Source organism: Bubalus bubalis, chromosome 7 (assembly GCF_019923935.1).
Source record: "Bubalus bubalis isolate 160015118507 breed Murrah chromosome 7, NDDB_SH_1, whole genome shotgun sequence".
Classification (NCBI taxonomy): Eukaryota; Metazoa; Chordata; class Mammalia; order Artiodactyla; family Bovidae; genus Bubalus; species Bubalus bubalis.
Window position 1 is genome coordinate 77,211,897 of NC_059163.1, and position 23,667 is coordinate 77,235,563.

At 38.5% G+C, this 23,667-nt stretch overlaps 1 protein-coding gene across 5 annotated transcripts in view; it reads right to left on the reverse strand.

Moving 5' to 3' along the window:
• The window catches only part of SLIT2 (slit guidance ligand 2), a 403,181-nt gene that overhangs the window by 18,508 nt on the left and 361,006 nt on the right, over positions 1-23,667 (reverse strand). For all 5 annotated transcript variants that reach the window (XM_044946045.2, XM_044946044.2, XM_044946043.2 and 2 more), the window contains 4 exons: positions 15,949-16,042; positions 9,693-9,830; positions 9,347-9,587; positions 7,006-7,136 (listed from right to left, as the gene is read on the reverse strand). In XM_044946045.2, coding sequence (XP_044801980.1) covers positions 7,006-7,136; positions 9,347-9,587; positions 9,693-9,830; positions 15,949-16,042 — 604 coding nt within the window. The remainder of the gene's footprint in view (positions 1-7,005; positions 7,137-9,346; positions 9,588-9,692; positions 9,831-15,948; positions 16,043-23,667) is intronic.

Genomic DNA, 23,667 nt, shown 5'->3' on the forward strand with positions numbered 1-23,667 from the left:
TAATAAAAAATTTCCCTGCCCAATTGTTTAAGTGGAAAGAAATGGGATGCCAAATGGGAATAAATGTATTTATGTACTTGCATAAGAGCTTTCAGAAGGAGTTTTTACAAAATAATTTATCAAGTAAATGTATTTTGGAGCAAATTCCAGATCTTCCTCAACTTACAACTGAGGAATATACTCACTGTAAATTTAAAGTATGGTTAAGTTGAAAATATACTTAATACACCTAATCTACTGAACATCATAAGCCTAGCCTGCCTTAAGCATGCTCAGAACACTTATACTGGCTTACAGTTGGCCAAAATCATCTAACACAAAATCTATTTGATAATAAAGTATTGACTATCTCATATAATTTATTGAATATTGGATTGAAAGTAGAAAAGCAGAGTAGGATAGTTGTAAGTATATTGGTTGTTTACACTGGTGGCTGACTGGGAGCCCATGGTTAGCTTGCTGCTACTGTCCAGCATCACAAGACAGTATCATACCACATATAGCGAGCCTGGGAAAAGATCAAAATTCAAACCTTTAAGTATGGTTTCTACTGAATGCATATTGCTTTTCCACCATCATAAAGCTGAAAAATCATTAAGTGGAACCATCATAAGTTGGGGACTGTATGCATGTAATTTAAATGAAAATGCTCTAAAAAATAGAGAGAAACTTTACATTTGAACATAAGGAGGAGTCACATGTAAAACAATAGTATTTGCACCTGAGTCCTTATTCTTCAGCATCAGTGTATCCGAACATGAAGAGTATCCATAAACCTCAGCATTACCAATTATCCTACTCTGCCTAGACTAGGCACTTTACGTTAGTTACTTCCAAGTCTCCCCATGAAATGGAAGCGCAAATTGTTCAAAGTTACAAAGCTGATAAAAAGTGGTGCCTTCCCATATAGCATGTCAAGCACTGCTGAGTTATTTACCTTGGAAAGAAGACTATATAAAGTCTATCTACTGTCTGTCTTTCCAATGATATTAATTCTTTTTGTCTTAATGTAAGCCTGTATGTTGCATAACCCAGAGGCTGTGTAGCCAAGCAAGCCTAACAGTCTGCAGAGGCAAGTCCTCTGACGTTGTGCAGGTTCCCTGAATACTGAAACTGATGAAGGCATGGTCTGGTCCTGTGGTCTTGTAACGTGTACATCTGATTTTCTAATTTTTAAATAGTAATGACTATGTCTTCAAAGAAGCTGTCTGGTTTGGAAAATGACATTAATTTGAATCTAAAGAAAGAAGCAGACAATTTTGATTAACATTTTTTTTTTAAGTTTCTGCCTATCTAGATGAAAAGAAGGTCTTTTGAAGGGCAAGTGATTATCAGCCTACTTGAGAAAATAGTGTTACTCTGTCCCTGTCTGAGGGACTCCTGCTGATGCTGGCTTCAAGTTTGGGCTGTCATTCATTCATTAATAGCACTATTAATAAGTCCCTCTTTATGCTATTCTCTAAGCATTCTAACAATTAGGCATGCATGCCATATTCTACATCCACCCATTTCTTGGGCTGCTTATGGCCTCTTTGTTGCTGCTGATCAGCTCTCTTAGCAGGGTGCAGGCTAATATTTAATAACTGGCTCTCTGAAAAACAGAATGAGTCTGGAATTGTAGCATCTGGTGATTACTGTGGTGGAAAATATTCCCGACAAGGCTGACATCAAGTATGAAGTCTTGAAACCTGGACAAGAGGAGCAATGCACACCATCGGCTCTCAGAGCTCAGCTCTGATGTATTACTTTCACACAAGTGGTTTTCATGTTGTGGTGCCTGGCCCGGAAGGTCAGATGCAAACGAAAAGAAAACTGAGGCTCACCTGGGATCGGAATCACAAACTCGAGGGCGGAGCCCAGTACTCTGTATTTTAATACACCTTCCAGGTGACTGTGGTGCAGGTTATGTGAAAACAATTGCTCTACACCCGTGCACACATGCAGGCCTGTTAACAGTGCACACGTCTACAGGAAGTCATGCAAGAAATATAGTGAGGAAATGTGAACACCACTTTCGTTCTACTGGAAAAGAGACCAGTACTACATTCTGGTTTTCTTAAACACACTTACAACTTGACAAGTACTACCTCTAAACGTATTTCCATGAAATAATGGTTCTCATGTCGATTCATTTGGGACAATAATTGACATCTAAGATCAAAAATTTTAAACCCCAAATACACTACAATAGAAATAATATTAATGGATGCCAATTTCCCCTAATTCAACAGATTTCATTTTACTAAAATAAACAAAATCCATTCCCATTAATGTAGAAGATTAACTAGGTAATTGAAACAATACACCTGGTGTACAAAATTATTCCCATATGTGATGCTCCAAGAGCACATTAAATAATGCATAATTTTGGAAACAAGGTCTTACCAAGGTATATTTCATATAACATACAATCATGCAATTAACTGAACTCAAATTCTCCGAGGTAAGGATATGTAAAAATATTCCCTTTTAAAACATTAGTATAATGTATATTTAATAAAGTTATATAAAGTGGAAACACATCAAGATTTGAAAATTTAATTCAACCAAAGAAAATATTTATTAAGCCCCTTAGGTGAAAGCTGATGGCAACAGTATTATTGATGGGCTTTGCTGTAATGATGGAGATGTGGTACTTTTCATCAGAGTGCATATTCTTAGAAGGCCTGAGCAAGGACAGAGGCATTTAAATAAACGTTAGAAAATTAGTAGGACCAGAAATAGGACTTCGGACAAATTTCAAGTTGAAGGTGAAAGAAAGAAAGAGGTTAAGAATAATTCATTATACCTACAATGACCAAGAAGATGGTGATGCCTCTCAATGAAATTAGGAATGTACCAGGGTGAAGCAAAGGAAATGAAGTTAGTTCTGGACATTCTGAACTTATGATCCCAACAGCTATCATCACTTATTATTTGGTATGCATTATAAATACTTCACATGTATCAAATCATAAAATTTTTACTACAGTCCTACAAAGATGAAACTACGATTTATTATCTCCATTTATCAGGTGAGAATCAGAATTTGACCAAGACACACAGTTAATAGCAAATCTGGGACTTGAATCAAGGCAGACTGTCTTTAGAATACCTGTTCTTTTCCATTACTTCAATTTTAGTTTTGAGTTGTAATGATGTTCAAATGGTTCAAAAATTAGAATGATATAAAATTGTACTTATACACCAGTTGTGACTCCATCACATTCTTTCCTCTCTATCCCTAGTTTTTTCTTTATGAAAGTACATGAAAATAAAAACACAAAGACACTCCTCTCTACCTTACTTTGTTTTGACACAGCTCTCTACACTTTTTTCTTTTGAACTGAGCAACAGACCTTGGAAGTTTTTCAATATCCTTCATAGAGAACTTTCTCATCCTCTCTTTCCCTCCCTTACTCCTTTTTCCTTTTATAGTATATTCCATTGTGTGACTGCCCATAGAAACTTGGGTTGTTTCCTAACTTTTGTTTTTAGAACCAACACCACAGTGAATTACCTTGTGCATACATCATTTCTATGTGTCTAGGTATATCTTTCGGAGAAGGCAATGGCACCCCACTCCAGTACTCTTGCCTGGAAAATCCCATGGATGGAGGAGCCTGGTAGGCTGCAGTCGATGGGGTCGCTAGAAGTCGGACACGACTGAGCGACTTCACTTTCACTTTTCACTTTCATGCATTGGAGAAGGAAATGGCAACTCACTCCAGTGTTCTTGCCTGGAGAATCCCAGGGACGGGGGAGCCTGGTGGGCTGCCGTCTATGGGGTCGCACAGAGTCGGACACAACTGAAGTGACTTAGCAGCAGTTAGCAGGTATATCTTTGGGATAAATTCCCAGAAGTGGGAAAGCTATTTCCAAATTGCCCTCCACAGAAATTAAAAACATGATATACTTCTAGAGTTAATGTCTGAGGATAGAGGATGCACTTTTAACTCTTGCTGCACTCCAGGAATAGACACCTGAAAGATGTTCCTCTATTGTTAGAAGGGAGATGATAAAGAAGACAAAGTAAGCTAAGAGTGAGGACAGAGCTAAGTGTAGAATCAAATCCTCAAAGAGACTTTATGGGGTACGTACTATATTATTACTTACAGATATGAATTCTAAAGCACAGAAAAATTAATATTATGAATTCTGAAGCACAAAAAAATTAAATACCTTGCTACAGTTTATATACAGTAATTGAACAAGCCTAGATCTGAACACGTCTTAGCCACTATGATTTAGTTCAGTTCAGTTCAGTCGCTCAGTCATGTCCGACTCTTTGTGACCCTATGGACTGTAGCACGCCAGGCTTCCCTGCCCATTACCAGCTCCTGGAGCTTACTCAAATTCATGTCCATTGAGTCGGTGATGCCATCCAACCATCTGGTCTTCTGTCATCCCCTTCTCCTCCCGCCTTCAATCTTTCCCAGCATCAGGGTCTTTTTCAATGAGTCAGTGCTTCGCATCAGGTGGCCAAAGTACTGGAGTTTCAGCTTCAGCATCAGTTCTTCCAATGAACATTCAGGACTGATCTCCTTTAGGATGGACTGGTTGGATCTCCTTGCAGTCCAAGGGACTCTCAAGAGTCTTCTCCAACACCACAGTCAAAAGCATCAATTCTTAGGTGTTCAGCTTTCTTTATAGTCCAACTCTCACACTATAATTATTACTTGTCAAAGACTAGATTCTCCTAAGGTGTTGAAATAATTTAATGTTCTTAATAGTATCTATGTCACAGGAACTTTTTTCCAACTTATTTGGAATACTACTATATTCATATATATATATGTACATTATCTATATAAATAGATCAATAAATCAATCTATGTATGACCTCTCTATTCAAATTCTTGGTGACTGTTGCTTCTTTTCTTTTACTTAAAAATAATGCAATAACCTTTGTGATTGTTTTGACATAAACTTAAGAGCAAGAAATAAACAAATGTTATGTTTTCCCTGGCCCTCATAATAGATGTCTCTATTAGATGATCTTCAAGCAGAAACCTCTACTTCTGGTTCATAACAAAAAGTGTGTGATATGATACTATTCTTTTTTTATAGACGTTACAAGGTATACTCTATTGTTAGACAAAAATAGTAATGAACATAAACTCATAATAAGCTCTTTAGAGTAAGTCCTCATTTGGATATAATTGCTTGGGTTTTTACAACTCATCTAGAAGCATTTTAAGTGTATTTTGTGTGAACACTAGCTTTAATAAGCCAACTCCAAGAACTTTTACTATAGTTTCTGAGAGTTCGATGCTGTTTCATTGCATAAAATAAGACAAACAAAACACCAAAAATGAACCATAAAATCAATATTTTGAAATCTTTTTAGGAGCTGAAACAAATTGAGGCTATAAAATTTAAGACCTAGCAGCACTGAAAATATTGGCACTAATTCATTACCATTTAGAGATGAAGTAACTATTGTAATCTACTTGGAAACCAATAATTATGTGTTTGTTTCCAGGCTCTAAATATTCCCAAGTGGATTAGCTTACCATGAAAAGGACTTATTGAATTCGATTCATGGCTACAATTGGCATCTTATTTTCCAGAACCATTGTGAAAGATTAAATAACATGTGAAGCACATGGAAAATATATAAGTATGATGTCAGTAACATAGAGGCCAGTATCTCCATTTTATGTCTCAGTCAATGCCCACAAACTTGGTGCCCAGTGTGTTTGGTTTACAAATGTGTTTTGTTTGCCACAAATGGCATTTAAAAAATGTGAATCATATTTAAGGAAGGAAAACTTTAAAGTGTCAATTTTTTTCTTGAAAAATCAGAAGTTCTGCCAAAACCTGGGTCCACATTTTCACATGGCAGCATTCAGGGAGACCCGAGTAGAAGAGGTCTAGTCCTGTTTTGACAACGATTTGCTTTTAGTTCACTCTGCTTACAACCATTCCTATTATGGTGCCAACACCAAGGCTATTTGTAACCCAGAAATGCTTCTCTAAAAGGTTAGAATCTTTTCAAGAATAAAAGAATGAGAGCACATATCATTTGCTTGCAATTAGCCCACTCAGTTCATTTAAGTTATCACCTGGAAAAACTGACTGCCTCTGAATTTGTGACCCTGCTCTAGATGGTGGCAGTTATTTATACATGTGAAGAAATAAACTCGATAACTAGGTTACTTGTCTGCCAAATGATTGGTGTTGAGACCCAAAGGAGGGGCTCTGAAGGTTATGCAAAAAGCGTACTTTGAGCAGTGTATCCTCCCCCATCCACATATCAGTATATTATTACTACATTCAGTATATCATCAATTCATTATGTTATTAGAAACTTCCAAAATGAATGATATGATTATACATCTTGGAGGTGTCCATTGGCTTCTTATGTGTAAGCTTCTTAAGGGCAGGGACTTTGTTGCTGAAAGCTTAGAACTGTGCCTTGAACACATCAAGTGCTCAATAAATACAGATTGCATGAATGGTAACTTTAAATTTTTCCCTGTGCTGGGTATCCTGCATTTCTTTCTCTAGAACTACTCTCCATCCATCTTCTCCCTGCGAGATCAGTGGGTGGTCTGATGTTTTCTGGCATCTGATTGGCCAGAGAGAAGCATGGGCAGGAGGCTGTTGGGAAATCGAGTATTTAAAACCCTGATTCCTTCCCTGAGGCTTGACAGCATTCCTCCATTGAAGGTGGAGCTGCTTCTTTCTGTCAGGCAGTCCTCTCCACAATTCCTTTTCTTAGCATTGACTTCCATAACTGCTGTCTCCCCTCTTTCCTTCAAGCCCATGGGCAGGAGCAATATCCCGAGTTACTAACTTCAGATCACTCCACTGTCCCAGACAATCTTTGTAAATAGTCATCTAATAAATCTTTCCTCAATTATCCAGCTTGAGTATGCTATCTGTTATTGCCAGGCCTCTAGTATACTTACAAAGTCTGCTGTAGTCAAGTTGTTCCTTCCCTCCCCACAACACAATAATAGAAGAGAAGCAGTTCTGCGTTAAGCAACTGTTTTCGCCCAGTAACTGAGAGATCCTCACCTGTAAATGGCAGAAGCCGGGTGGGAGCCGGTGTCATAGCTGGCACGAACACGCCCTCGGTAGAGCTCCACAGCAATATGGTCTTTATCACCCTTATACAGGAGGATTCCACTGTCTTCATCTGTGGCGATCTGGTGGGAAGTAGCCTTGACATTAGTAGGATGAATAGTTGTTCATACACACTTCATTAAGAAGAAACAAGACTTCCTAGTGAAGAGCTTTTAGTCTAGTTTATTTCTTCTTTACGGCTCTGAGAAAATACTAATACACACTGAAATGATTACTTGAAAGATGACCTGTTCCTGGATTACTTTTTTATAAATAACTTCATAAAGAACTTCAAAATGTTTTTCTACATTCATAAACACATATTTACTCTCTTTCCATGCATATTAGCAATGTTAAAGTTTAAAGACTCATGTCCAATGACATATGCAAAAATAAGGACATTACACAACTTATACTTCAGAAAATTAAAATTGAAAAATATTTTCCATATCAAGTTCACAGTGCCTAATGTGAATCAAGTTTCCCCTGTTATATATTAAGCTGTATTGTCTCAGCCAACAATGATAAAATCTAATCAGGAATAAAATGATCACATTTCCTTTCTGTTAAAAAGAATAATAAGAAACACTTAATATGCTTCAATTAAAAAATAAATAAATATAAAAAAGGCAGCCAGTCCAAAAAGAAAAAAACAAAAAAAGAGAAACTCTTAACATTACTGAATGTGCTTAGAATTTCCTTTCTGGGAGATTTTCACTTACCTGCTCTTTTTGCTCCTGTTATGGATTTTTTTTTTTTTATGGCATATGTGAAATGCGACTGTATTGAGCATAATGGATTTTCATGTTGCATGTAAAATTATGCCATGATTGGGGGAAATCTTTGTATTTATTCTGCTTTCTGATTTTCTCAGGGTTTTCAAGGACCAGGAAAAGTTAGGACTTAAGCCCAAACACCACTGGGTACTTCTCATAACAACTTGGGTGGCAAATGGCGGGAAATTAGGGAGGCAGGCTTTTTAAAGAACATCAGCCTGCCTTCCGGGGTCCCATTTCTCGTGACTTCTCAAGATGCCTTGCCCCCTTGCTGGAGTGCCAGGATAAAACAAATAAGGAATGGGGTCATAGGAATTTGGCTACACACATTTGAATTCAAAACATATTGAAATATCTTGCTGAACAGATAAAACAAACATGCAGCCGCAATCTGCCCCATGTAAATTTATGACCCCTAATCTAGCCTACGGAGAAGCAATGGCACCCCACTCCAGTATTCTTGCCTGGAAAATCCCATGGATGGAGGAGCCTGGAAGGCTGCAGTCCATGGGGTCGCTGAGGGTCGGACACGACTGAGCGACTTCACTTTCCCTTTTCACTTTCATGCATTGGAGAAGGAAATGGCAGCCCACTCCAGTGTTCTTGCCTGGAGAATCCCAGGGACGGGGGAGCCTGGTGGGCTGCCTTCTACGGGGTCACACAGAGTCGGACACGACTGAAGTGACTTAGCAGCAGCAGCAATCTAGCCTAACCTTGTCTATAGGGGTCTGAATGACTTGCTCAAAGGTAAATGGTGACTTGGTGGAAAGACTTAAAATTTGAATTTGTAAATTCAAGTGGAAGCTAAATGACACTTGGCTGAATATTCTGTCAAGGTGTTTTCTGTCTCATTTGTACTCTTGTCAGCTGCAGATTTCCTAAGGAAAGCTCCCCACTCCGCCCACCCTCCCACTGTGTAAAACCTGAACTGCAGAGCCACAGAAATAAATGAATCAAGTGGCATTGTGCATGTCTGCATGCTAAGTCACTTCAGCTGTGTCTGATTCTTCGCGACCCTGTGGACTGTAGCCTGCCAGACTTCTCTGTCCATGGGATTGTCAGGCAAGAATAATGGAGGGGTCGTTATTCCCTCCTCCAGGGGATCTTCCCCACCCAGGGATCGAACCCGCATCTCTTACATATCCAGCATTGGCAGGAGGGTTCTTTCCCACTAGTGCCACATGGTAAGCTATTACCTAAGCACCAAACAAAGATATTTTGCTGCTCTCTTTCTCAGTGTGAGTGTGTGAGTGTGTGTGTGTGTGTGTGTGTGTGTGTATTTTATGTGATCAAGTAGCGAATAAAAATACCTGGTGTCCATTTAGGTTTGACAGAAAGAAATATTAGAGAGACTAACAGGAACTTTTCACACAAGTAGCATTATCTGTCATTGTGCTATGCAGTATGTAACTGTCCGTTTAAGAAATAACATCACTCAGAAACTGCCACGCACATTTATGCATGGAAGCTGAGCTGATTTCAGATGAGATCAGCTCTTGGTAGTGGGGGAACCTTACCTGAAGAGTGATGTTTGTTTGAGGCCGGACCTTGGCGGAAGGGATCTGAAGATAAGACTCTTTGTTTACAAAATTCACACTGACCAGTTTTTCACACTTTTCTCCCTGGTAGCCAGGCAAACACTGACATATTGGCTCATTGATCCTGATGATGCATTGAGCTCCATTCTGACAGTCAAAATTATCACAGGGGCTGGTACGAGGGAGAACCATAGGTGGAGAAAATTCACAAAACAAGCCACTGAAGAATGAACAGAAAAAAATACATTGATTAGATGTTACTTAATTGCCAATACGAACTGAGTCCTAGAACACTTTAAATACAAATATTCACTTGCGCTTTTACCTGTAGCCTTCAGGGCAGGTGCATGTGTAACCGTTCACTGCGTCGGTGCAGTGGGCTCCGTTCTTACACTTGTTGTCTTGGCAGTCATCGAAGTCGATGTCACAATGTTCGCCTATGTATCCTGGAGTGCAGTCACATCTGTTTGAACAAGCAGGTAAATAGTTTCAAACCTAAGCGAGCCAAAATGAGCACAACAGTTGCATTTCCTCTAGGAAACTGGTATTGCCTTCGAAAGAACATATTTAGAACAGGCTCATAAAGCCTAAACACTAACAGATGCATAGAAAACAGTACTGATCTGCAAAGCTTTCCATGCTTTCTCACTGTGATCTCTCAGGGGAACAGCAATTTCCCCTCTCAGATGACAGTATGCCTCCACAATCCAAATAAGATTAGGCTAATTGCACCGGGGTTCATTCTTTCCTCTTTCCCTCCCTCCGTCTCTTCTTCCCTCACTCTATTTGGCTATGGTATCCTCTATTTCCAGCTAATTCATCTGAGTACTGACATGATAAAAGTGTTGTGTTGTAAAACTTATTAAGAACCTTAAGTAAATTTTTAAGAACAATTAACATTTTTAATTTTCCAATAGAGACTGGATGCATTAGAGTAAAATATAATTTTATGAAAAGCAAACATATTAGCATTAGATATTCTCTAATTCACCATGAATCCAGACTCCTGTTAGGGCAGAATGGGGGCCGACCTAACTGGGTAGAGCAGGGAAGGTGATACTAAATTCCTGGGACCCAACCCTGGACAGCTTTTCAGACTGTTCACTTTGGTGGTGTGGGGCAGAAGGGATGTGTGGCTGCACAGCTGGTGAAGAACCAGGGATAATACAGCTGAAGTTCTTTGAGCATATTGCTTCAAGCCCTGTTCTAGTCACTTTTTCATATATGGATTCACTGAATTCTCTCCACAGTCATGTGACATTGGTGATACCATGACTCCTTGCTACAAGTGAGGAAACAAGGCACAAACTGATTAAGTGCCTTGCCCAAGGACATCCAACTTGTGTGCCATGGTCAGGAACTGAACCCAAGCAATCTGATAAGAAAGCCTGAATTTCTAACCGTAGTCCTATGCTGTTAAATTAGTTACTCGGTGTTCCCTTTAAAAACTTTTTCATCAGTGCTGACCATTGGAATTCTATCTATGACACCAAGACACAGTACTTTAAAGGTGCTCAGAGAAAAGCAATATGGCACGTGCAGCGATTATTAAACTATGCTTTGTGAAGCTATTGGAGCTCCTACAGATATAGCCATAAATAGGGAGGGGGCTTCTGGCAGCTTCCCTCTGAACCCCACCACCCAACAACACTTTACTGCTGTGATTCATTAGTTTTACACATTGGCTTCCATGAGTATCTCTGTTTGGAGTTTAAGAAAGGGTTTACTGACTTAAAAAAAAAACAACAACCAGAAAATTATTTTAGCCTAATAGTATTTGGACTTTGCAAATAGGCAGAGCTGTGTTCATATTTTGGTTTCATTGTGAAGTGTATGTAATCTTGACTACATTGCTTAATCTATGTCTTCCTCCCATGTATAACACATATATAGTAATTTCCATCTCACAGGTGTTTGTTAAAAGTTTAAATAAAAACATTATCTACAAAATAATTTGCATAGCATTTTATATATAATGAATGGTCAATAAATGATAGGTTTTAAAAAATAATTCTAGGTAAGTCTTTATAATTCTAAAAAAAATCTTCATGGTTTAGACTGTACTAATTATTTACTTTTCTACTTCAAAGCCATTAAGATGTAAGTGAATGAGGATAGTTAAAAACACTCTAGTGAATGTGAATATTATTGAATGCCAAAGGTTTTGCCTGAAAATGCAAAATCAGGATTTAGGAGTTACTGGAGAACTGATGAATTAAAATAAATGAGAGTATACCATTTAAGGGCACCACAGACAGCCTTGCATGTATGAATTAAGAAATCAAATGAGCTCACTGCATAAACGTGCTGGCTCTAGAGCCAGTGGTTTTAGTGCTAAATCATAACAAAGCAAAGTAAACAAGCCTGAAGTTAAATGGATTCTAAATGGCCATAGACATTCTCAACTAGATGGACAAGGCCTGAGAAAAGGGCTTCCATCAATGTTAATGTGAGCAGAGCTGCTCAAGTACAGAGCATTAAAAGAAGAAGAAATGCTTTGAAACACTCTGAATTATTTATCTGAGAAGAGAAATCAAAGTAAAAGATAAGAGAACCACGTATTCACCAAAGAGGCTGTCTAAGAGCTATTTTATATTCTTTTCTCGACAGAGACTATTTTTCAAGCCCATTAGAACTCAGAGTCACATCATGACCAACATTTTGGCCTTTCTTTGACTCCTCAGGCAGAGTTTCAAAACAGGAAGAAAATATTTAATTATGAGTTCCTTAAAGTTTGTATTATCAATAAAATGTATCACATTCCCTGAACTCTATTATCTGATGAGGAACAAGGAAGAAAGCAAAGACTATAAAATATATCGTTTAGAAGCCCCAAAGCTGACTAAGTAAGATGTATGCTTGAAAATTCTACTTACGGCATATCATAGTCTAAAAATATCTCAAAGCAATTTAGGAGATTTATGAGGTATAGAATAAAGCAAGAGAACTAAAACCAGCTCTATTAGCTTAGTAATAAGAAAATGTAGTTGAAGGAACAGTACAACTTGTCCAAACAATATTTGTTGGTAGAAATTTTCTTTAGCAGCTTCATATAATTTTGGTTTCTAAGTCCACTTACATTTTTGCAACTTCCTTTCCCACAATGTGCAATTATTTATAATATGGGAGTAATAGCAAACACTATGATTTATCCTGTTTCCTGCTAAACTATAAACAAACTCACAAATTACTGCTGAAAACAATGCATTCTCAAATCAGTTAATGTATAATCCAGCAAAATGCACTATAAGGAGCATGCAATGTAATTGACAGTAATTGAAGATACTAAACTAAGGGTTAGTCTTTTTGAAGATGAACTTATTTTTGAATGGTTTCCATTAAGTCTGACTAACAGTTTATCTTGTAATTACAATTCACAAAGCTTTGTGAAACCTGTCCAGCAGATAAGTCCTTCCGGAAAACCATCTGCTCTACTGATTAATTTCTCTAAGAAATGATAATATTTGTTATGTAAATGATGGAAGTTCAATTTGCCAAATTCATTAAGGGGAGATCAAAGACATTAAGAGCTAAAATAATATACCTATGTATTTAGAAGAACAAAATGCAATGCAGGATTTTGTATAAAATAAAGATTTCAATAAGACTTTTGTTTTTACCACATACGGTTGGAAAGTAAAATATAATGAAAAGTAGAATCAAATATATTTTCTTTAAAAAAAGCATCAAATAAAATGAACAGGTGCTGCAACTGTATATTCTAAAATAATGAATTTTAAACCAAATTGAATTGAAATATTCTCTAAATGAAACTTGAGAATAAATATTTTATTCAGATTGATCTTCAAAAGGCAGTAGGGGTCAGGTGATATGACCCCATCTCCCATTCAACTTGGAATATTCAATAATCTGTTGACAATTATTAATATGTTATTCCCAGCTCTGATCCACCTATTCTTATAAAACTGTTCCTGACCTGAGTAATTTTTAATTCTCTGACTCTTATGGCAACTAAGCTTGAGTATGAGAGAGTGAATAGCCATAAAGCTCCATAAAAACGAAAGATGGCAATATTAGCACATGCCCTGACCCATGGCAGATGCTCAATAAATACTGGGTAAAGAAACAAGTGCACTGGGATGACCCAGAGGGATGGGATGGGGAGGGAGGTGGGGGGTGGGCTCAGGATGGGAACACATGCACACCCATGGCTGATTCATGTAAATGTGTGGCAAAACCACTACAATGTTGCAAAGTAATTAGCCTCCCATTAAAATTAAAAAAATTTAAAAAAAGGAACAAGTATTGCTATTTGCTAGTTGTCTCCTGTAGGCACAACTCAACCTGAGTCTACAGTATCATTTCTGAGAATCCAGCTTACCTTCTGTAACAAACAACCTGCCGTGGTGATAAAGTGTAAAACTTCTCAGAGGTAACCTGTAGTAGAAAAATCACCCAACTGGGAAGTATAAAATCCAGCTCCAGCTGTACCACTGAGTAACACTGAGACCTCTGGACAGCCATGGACCTCTCTGGGTCATGGTTTCCTCATGTTTAAAATAAAGGATACCTATAGGATGATTTCTAAACTACTGCCTGTCTAAGAAAAGAAGTTGCTGTTGATAGACCCTTAAAATATTACAGAATTCTATACATGACAGTGTATATGCTTCCATGTGTAAAATAGATAACCAATGGGAATTTGCTGTATGACTCAGGGAACTCAAACCAGGGCTCTGCAACATCCTAGAAGGTTGGAAAGGGGTAGGAGGTGGGAGGGAGGTTAAACAGGGAGGGGACACATGTATACCTATGGCTGACTCATGGTCATGCATGGCAGAGACCAGCACAACTTTCCTTCAATTAAAAATAAATAAGTTTAGGGGAAAATGAAAAAAAAAATACACCCAAAAAACAAACAAACAAAAATATTACAGAATTGTGGCAAAGGAATAATTTCATTTGATACCAAACATATTTCAGGAAGATTGCTAGCTGGCATGACTGGATGCTTTATCATCCCACAAAACATGCACATGAGTGAAGGAGACACTAAATATTAATTAGTGTCAACACTAATTAACTAAATATTAGTTAGAGACAACAGACATAAATGGACTGTACCAAGGCAACCTGGGACATATGGTCACTCTGTCTTCCTCCATTTGGGTAGTTAAAGTATTACTGCAGACCAAAACATATTCAGTTACATTAATTTAAACTTCTTATTTTACCAAATATGACTTCCATTCAGGTAACAAAGCATCTAGTAGATATTATGAATTTATTTGGGATTCTCTGGTGGCTCAGCTGGTAAAGAATCCACCTGCAATGTGGGAGACCTGGGTTTGATCCTTGGGTTGGGAAGATTCCCTGGAGAAGGGAACAGCTACCCACTCCAATATTCTGGTCTGGAGAATTCCATGGACTGTGTAGTCCATGGGGTTGCAAAGAATTGGGCACAGCTGGGCGACTTTCACTATTGGGTCTCAAATGAATTTAATTAAACACAGCCAAAGGCTATTTTGGATGGATGTGAGAGTTGAACTATAAAGAAAGCTGAGCACCGAAAAATTGATGCTTTTGAACTGTGGTGTTGGAAAAGACTCTTGAGAGTCCCTTGGGCTGCAAGGAGATCCAACCAGTCCATCCTAAAGGAACTCAGTCCTGAATATTCATTGGAAGGACTGATGCTTGAAGCTGAAACTCCAATACTTTGGCCACCTGATGCGAACAGCTGACTCATTTGAAAAGTCCCTGATGCTGGGAAAGTTTGAAGGCAGGAGAAGGGGACGACAGAGAATGAGATGGTTGGGTGGCATCACTGACTCAATGGGCATGAGTCTGAGTAAACTCCAGTGATGGATAGGGAGGCCTGGCGTGCTGTAGTCCATGGGGTTGCAAAGAGTCAGACACGACTGAGCGACTGAACTAAACTGAAGTAAAGGCTACTTTGGGCTTCCCAGACGGCCCAGTGGTAAAGAATTCACCTACCATTGCAGGAGACTTAAGAGATGTGTGTTCAGTCCCTGGGTTGGGAAGATCCCCTGGAATAGGAAATGGCAACCCACTCCAGTATTCTTGCATGAAAAATTCCATGGACAGAGGAGCCTGGTGGGCTACAGTCCATGGGGTTGCAAAGAGTCCAACATGACTGAGTGATTAAACACAGACACACACATTCAAAGGCCCTTTTATTTCATACAAAATTTCCCTTGAAAAGTCACAGAACAAAAGGAAACTCTTTGGTGTACTAAAAAAAGGTCATACTGTAAATAAACACTTATAAGAATGCCAATAACCCTGGGGAAAATGCCCTATAAATCCTGAGCAAAGGTGTGAAGCTAGATCCTGAAAGAAGATGGTTCCTTAAACAAAGGCCCTCCTTGGGACTTCCCTGGTGGTCCAGCAGTGGCTAAGACTCCGAGTTATCAATGCAGAGAGCCCAGGTTCAATCCCTGGTCAGGGACCTAGATCCCACATTCTGCAACAAAGATCAAAGATCATGCATGCCACAACTAAGACCTGGTGTAGCCAAATAAATAATAAATACCTAAATAAATAAAAGAAGAAAGGCCCTCCTCCCCCAATCATGAGCTTCAATGCAATCTCAGACTTACTTGTATCCCTTTGGCGTCAGGATGCACTTGGAGTCATGCTGGCAGGGGTTCAAGTCCTGGGCACAGAAGTCCAGTTTCTCCTCACACAACTCTCCTGTTAACAGGGCAAATGGCATTAGGTCATAGAGAAAGGTTAAAAGCTTTCCTGCCAGCAGGCCGTGTCATGGGTCTGAGAGGTAAGCATAGCTTGTGATTGGCAAAAATAAAAAATCACAAGGCATGGAAGCAGAAGATCCAAAATGCTGGTTCTGCTGCTAAACACTTCTATGACTTGGGACAACACAACTACTGCAAACTGTGAGTAGGAGGAGCCCCTTTAGAATGTAGTACACCAGAGGAAGAGGAAATATGGATGCTTTTCATTTTTATTCATTCTTTTTCATTTGGACTTTTTATTGAGGTATAATATATATTCAAAAGATAAATGAGTAGCTAACACATGGTCACAGACTGAACCCATTCATATAACCAGCATGCATATCTGAAAACACAGCATTTACCAGCATCATTTACCAGAGGCTTGACTCCAAGGATAAGTAACCACTACCCTGACCATAGATTATTTGTGCCTGTTTTTGAGCTTGATGTAAATAGAATCATTTGGTAGGTATCCTTTTATATCTGGCTCATTCTGTTGTTTTATGTTTGAAAAAAAAAATAATTCTCAAATCTTCAGGGTCTCCAAGGTCTTATAAGCCCAGAAAAAAAAAGACTGTTTCCTTTTTATGACTTATTGGAACAGCCCAACAGAATACGCCTCAGCTACATCCATCACGACAGAAAGAAAACAGCAAAAGGAGAATCAATCAAGATAGAGAATGTACACTTCTTTCCATCAACTAGTTTATAAAGAATAATTGTCATCCATAAATAAGAACTACAAGCATAACCATGTCGATTCTAGACTCTCTGTGCTGAATTGCATGTCTGATTATCTCTAAGGAGATTTCTTCATATACAAATAATACAATCATATATTATTTTCAGACACATTAGACCAAATATGATTTTCAGTGAGAACACTTTCCTGATCATTGTGTGAGATTTTTAAGATGTCGGGAAAAATATAAGATTTAAAAGTTCTTTGCTTTTCTACCTTACCTTTAAATGATTTTATATGCAGTAAATAAAGGAATAAAGTGATACATCTATAGGCAGCTGTTGTTCATTTCCAAGAAACAATTAGAACTTTTATGTGTTCAAAGTGGTGTAGATTCAAAGCAGCATTGGTTAAAAAATCAGGAGTCTGAAGCAAATCTCTTTGTTGCAGACTGTTCTTCTAAGGTATACTTAGCCAAATGGTAGAAATAGTTGCCTAACAGCTAAATTTGGTATATCATTTATACTTCAAGGATCTTTTCCCATGGTTTAAGTATATACATGTACTCAGTTTGGAATTACATCAATGTGGTGTATAATTAGTTTTTTCCCTGTCTCTTAAAGAGAACTAATTGCACTAAAAGTCTCATATATTTCTTTTATAAGAAGACATTCTGTGTCTTTAAATCTGTGATACAAAGAATTTTTATCAACATATACATGATGAGCTATTTTTAAACAGGGTTTATTTAAAGCTTTTTACTTTCAACTAGTATTACTTTAAATGATACAGCTTGATGGAATGTATTCATTATAATCTATCAAGCTACTGTGATGAAACTGCTGTCAGTTTTCAAATTAAATCTATCCAGTTGGATACAGACTCTTTACAGTAGTCTGTATCTAAGGCAGTTTAAATATTATTCTATGTATGCTTCACTTTATACGCAAATAATAAGTTATTTGAAAAATGATAAGAGGAAATGCTTTACTTCTTATTCATTGTGATTTAATATAATCCAATCCAATCCAATCCAATCCAATTAAGACATTCTAAACCACAGTTCATAAGGATTTACTAGATGATACTGGACTAGATGCTGGGGCTTACAAGGATGGATGTAAGGGACTCTGCTCTCAATCAGCTCCCAGTCTACCAGTAGAGAAAGTCTGAGCTGGAGACAGAACACAGAGAAAGAACTTCATTTCTAAGAGAAGAAAACAGGAGTCAACCCTTAATTCTGTTAAGTATTTCTCCATAAACTTAAGGTGGAAAAGAGTGAGAAAGGAGATCAGTCTAAGAAACTGTTGACTAAACAACAGCTTTTTGCTTGCCAGCTTAAATGTGAAAGCTACCTCAATATCAAGATTTCATGATTTTATAAGGAATCTATCTTAAAAGAATAGCATGCTCTTGTTGTTTAGTCGCTCAATCATGTCCGACTCTTTTGTGACCTTATGGACTGTAGCCTGCCAGTCTCCTCTGTCCATGGGATTCTCCAGGCAAGATTACTAGGGTGCGTATCCATTCCCTTCTCCAGGGGATCTTTCAGACCCAGGGACTGAACCAACGTCTCCTGCATTGGCAGGTGGATTCTAACAAATGAGCCACTTGGGAAGCCCATAAGAATCCATAGCAGTACATTAATCAATACTAATAACTATACTAATTACTTTAGCCATCAGAACAGCAATGCTAATTGCTAAAGTTGTGTATGATAGGTCATTGTGACCATCACATAGCTGCACATTTGACTCTGGTAAAACTGGCTGGTTACTTCCAAAGGACTTATCTTCATTTAAGTATCACCAAGTATGATAATACTAACAAATAATACAAAGCATTATCTGTTTCCCATTACTGCCTGACTCACTTTTAAAGCCCAATCTTCCACCCTATATTCTTGTCACCTGTGTCTAGTCACCATTTTATGAATTTATCTCAACTCTATGCCTGGGTTAATGGTGCTTCCTTTTGCCTTAGTAACTTTAATAAGTTCTGCTGTCAATTTTCTCATCCATTATATAACCTATTCTTTATGAAATCTTCCTGGATCTTTTCAACCATCTCCTACATGTTATTAAGGGTGGCATTATACATCAATTTGTTTCAATAATTTTTTATATCATGTTTGCTTGTGATTCTGTTAAGGCACATGTATTTTGTGTATTTATTTATTGACTTAATAAACATGTATAACAGTGCTTACTGCTGTGTATCAGGGAGGAGCTTCCCAGGTGGCTCAGTGGTAAAGAGTGGTAAAGAGCTTGCCAGTGCAGGAGATGCAAGAGACGTGAGTTCAATTCCTGGACTGGGAAGATTCCCTGGAGAAGGAAACTGGCAATCCACTCCAGTATTCTTGCCTAGAAAATTCCATGGACAGAGAAGCGTGGTGGGCTATGGTCCACAGGGTTAAAAAGAGTTGGACATGACTGAGCATGCATGCATGCTGTGTATCAGACTGCTTTAATTAAACATTGCATAAATAAACATTGCATAAATAAGTAGTTGCTTAATGTTCATGACAACCATATAAGGTAAGCTTGTAGGGTTGTACTGCTTTGGATGCACTGGGTATTCATTAGTGTTTATCTCACTTCTTTTCTTTGATTGGAAGATCACTCAGAGCAGCATGTTTTGAATATTTGTCTTTATATCTCTCTAGGGTATGGGATAATGACATAATAAAATAATATTTGTTGAAAGAAACATTCATGCCTTTTAAGGAAAGAACTCTATCTTGTTGACCTATATTAAACTTCTTTGAGTTCCACCTTTAGATATTTTTTCTCTTTAATTTCTACTTAATGATTAGCCACTCATCATTAACAATAATTAGCTTATGTTCTTTCCTTTAAACATCACTTAAACACTTTTTAAATATTAAAAATAAGTGCTTTCATTGAACTGTTCTTGAATTTCTTCTAATTACATTGTGTTCTGCTGTATTTGGGGGAAGTCAGCTTTCAAATAACATCTCACAGTGGTAAGATATAGAAGCTTAATATAAAATGGGAAATGAAGCAAGCTCCATAGACAAATGCAGGGAGATTTACCTAGTCCTAAACCAGTAAAAGGAAAACTGGACATTTGAACACTGTGTTAGATTTCTGAGAAGAATGGAAACAAAAGGCTCTAACAGTAATGCACTCATATGTTTTTAATTGTTAATACTACTGAACTATTTCTCCCAAACCTCACAGTATTGAGAGGATATTATGTACTTTTTCTTTTTGAAGTATGTATAGTCAGAGCTAGTACTGAGTTAGTGGAAAAATTGGGGGGAAAATAAAGGAAAGGAAAGTTAACTGAATCTGTTTCTTTTTTTCTTTTTTTTTTTGATGATCCAAGGCCTTCTTGATATCATATCATCAAGGGCTCCCTCCTCTCCTGAAATGATGAAGTGTGTGAGGTGACAGAATGGATGGAAAGGTGAGCTGTAATCTATTAACTTATAAGCTGGTCTTTACATCTCTAACATGGCATTGGGGGAAAGGTAAGTCAGGCCATTGAAGTGGTTAAGGGCAATGTGGTTGGACACAGGTTAAATTTCAGTGCTCATAAATCCCTCAAGAGACAGAGTCTAGGCAAACGTTGGATTAATAATTTGGCTCCAACCAACTCCACAAAATCCCAGTAAATCCTATTTATTTGGGTTCATCCTGAGCCCTTAAAACTCCCCAATGACAAAACAATAGCATGGAACCCAATCATTGCCTGGCATTTGTGATTTCACTTTTGATCAGATGAGCAAATTAATCTTCTTTGTGCTTCTAGCTTTCAGTGTTTTCTGTTGATGAGAAGGTAAAGCTCTGCGTATGTGTTGGCTGGTTGCCTGTGTTGTAGAGAAGAAACAGAGGAGTCGACCAGGGAATGTACCGTTACCTTCTCAAGATAACAGAAGTTAGTGAATGATCAACTGAAAATTGTGAAGAGAGAACAGTACATGTCCTAAACAGAGGGTTTTTTTTTTTGGTAAGAAAGTGACATCTAGATTTTAGATCACATCTTCCTGATTGTGTCTGTCAGTTACGTGTGGCAGACAGTGAGGTTTGAAATGACTAAGCTCTACAATTATATTAATGAGAGCTGTTGACGCAGTAAGGCAGGAGTGATGCCCTCTCCTATAAGTTATCCTCAGAGTCCAGAAGAAGATGTAATTCACAGCTTACTGAGCATCTGTATATGTGGTCTTTGTGAAGAATCTGATATAGCAGTAATATGACTGTATATCCTGGCTTGCTCCGGACAGTCCTGCTTTATACCTGCTGTCCCAAGGTGATTTTCAATAGTGTCCCCATGCACTCACATACACATGCCCTGATTTGGGTGACAAATGCTATGGTCACCTTGTGGGTGGAGCAGTAAAAGCTGGATCATCAGAGTTAATGCTCTGTTTGGAGTAAAGAGTGAACCAGCATAAAGAGATCCTGGGGAGAAAAAATTATTACTTGGGTGAAATGACATGTGGGTTACTGAGTCACTGCTTGGAATAATCTTCTACGACTTATTTGATATAAAACAATGGACTGGTTGCAGAGAAGTGAACTATTTTATTGTTCTGGGCCCCAGGTCTTTACGAGTAAAATAAGATTCTGGAATTGAAGTTGTGCAAGGTCAACTGTGGCTATTTTTTTAAAGGCAAAGTGCTTCTAAGGAGATGGATAAGGCAGATAGCAAGTCAGCAAAGGAAGCATCATGCCTTAGCTGAACCAAACAACATTACTGCATCAGTGGTAAGAATAGTGTTGGCATGTACCTTAATTCCACTGAGGTACCAATACTGTGCATATTACTGCAACGAGGCAGAAATCTCTATGAACTTGATGGTTCCTATGGGAAACAGTGCCTGGAGCGGGCCTTGTGTCCTGCTTCGGTTTAGATCCATGGACCTAATTTTAAAGTTCCCTACTTCTTAAACACATGTGGCCCTTCCTTCATCTTCATTTGTACTTCTGGTGTCTTATGTCATCTTTTTATTTGCATATCTTGTTACCACACTCACTGAAATAGTTTTAGAACTCTTCCACAAACTTCTTGCCTGATATCTACGGTGAGATCTGCCTTTGCATTTTTTTTAACAAATGATTCTGGTAGCCAACCTCCAGATTTTTAACATCACCATACACTTTGAGTACATACTATATAAGAAGACTGGTGTTAATGCGAGGAGTACGATGGTGAATAACAAAAAATGATATTCCTGTTCTCATGGATCTCATATATGAGAGGAGGAGGAGAAAGATATTGATCCAATAATTTCACAAGTACCTATAAAATAACCTGAGTGATGAAGGCTAATATGTGCTCTGGTTTGCTCTAGAAGGGCAACTGACTGTAAGGGAGGTTTTTTTTTTTTTTTTTTTTTTTTTCTGAAGAAGTAGGGCTTGGATTGCAGGTGAAGAGGGGATAAAGAGCACTGGCAGAGGTTCTGTGCAGGAGGTAACATGGAAAACATGAACTCTGAGACACTGGGAGTGAGCTGGGAGAGCACGGTGGCAGAGAAGGTCACAGAGGGTAGCAGGAGCCACAAGGCAGAATGTCTTTACTTAATGAGCAGTGAGTGCCATTGAAGGGTTTTATGATGGAGGATGGCCATCTGACATCTGTATCTTGGAAAGAACATTCTGGCTCTAGTGGAGGATGGATTGCACAGAGACAGATACAAATGGTGAGAGACGACACAGTTGGTACTCAGGTGATTGTAGAGGAGATGTAGATAGTCTGGAGAGACATTTGGGAAACAAAAGAGATGGGAACTGGTGTTGGATTGGGTGGGCATAGGGGAGAGAGGAAGCTGTCTGGAACTTCTAGATTTCTAGAAGACTGGTACGAAGACTGGAACTACCTTTCAGTGACACAGAGAACACTGAAAAGATTAGGTTTTCTGGGGCAAAAATCAAGAGTTTGAAATATAGTGATGAGTGTCATGGGTTGAATTTGTTCCCCCTCTAGCTCCCCCTCAAAAATATGTGCAGCCCCTCAGTACCCCAGAATGGGATCTTATTTGGAGATAGGGTTTTTACAGAAGTAATCAGGTTAAAATGAGTTCTGCAGGTGGGCCCTAATCCGGTATGGCTGATGTTCCTACAGGTGTCTATGCTGTTGTGTCCGACTCTTTGCAATCCTTGGGACTGTAGCCTGCTAGGCTACTCTCTGCATGGGATTCTCCAGGCAAGAATACTGCAGTGGGTTCCCATGCCCTCCTCTGGGGATCTTCCCAACCCAGGGATTGACCCTGTGTCTCCTGTACTGCAGGTGGAATGGCTCAGGAATCACCCCTGAGCCACTGGGGAAGCCCATGATGTTCCTACAGGACAAGAAACCCAGCACAGAGGGCAGCCCATATAACAGACAGAGAGGGAAGATGGCCATTGACAGGCTAAGCAGAGATGTCTGCAACAGGTCCTTCTCCCAAAAGGCTCTAATGCCACTGATACCTTGAGTTTGGACTTCTAAACTGCATAACTGTGAGACATTAAACTCCTATAATTTAAATCACCCAGTTTGTGATAGTTTGTTATAGTAGCACTAGTAAACCAAAATAGCTGGTAAATTCTAAATTATTGGGTGTTTATAGTGGGGAATAAAACTTTCAACTTATGCAACTATTTCTTTTCTTCTCTCACTCTTTTTCTCCTTACATCTTTCCTTCCCTCCCTTCTTTCCCTTCCTCCCTTCTGCCTCTTTCCTTTTTTATTTCATTCCGTGTGACTCTTCTCTCCCATGTCTGAAATACTCTTTAAGCTTCCCCAACAGAGTCTGTAATAAGTAATGAACAAGGAGAGGAAGTAGCCCCTAACCATGACCTTTGCATTTCAAGAGTCAAGGTTCGAAAAGAGCATATCAGTTTGGTTTAGCTCTCCATTCGCTGCCGGAGTTGGATGCCTCTCTGAGAA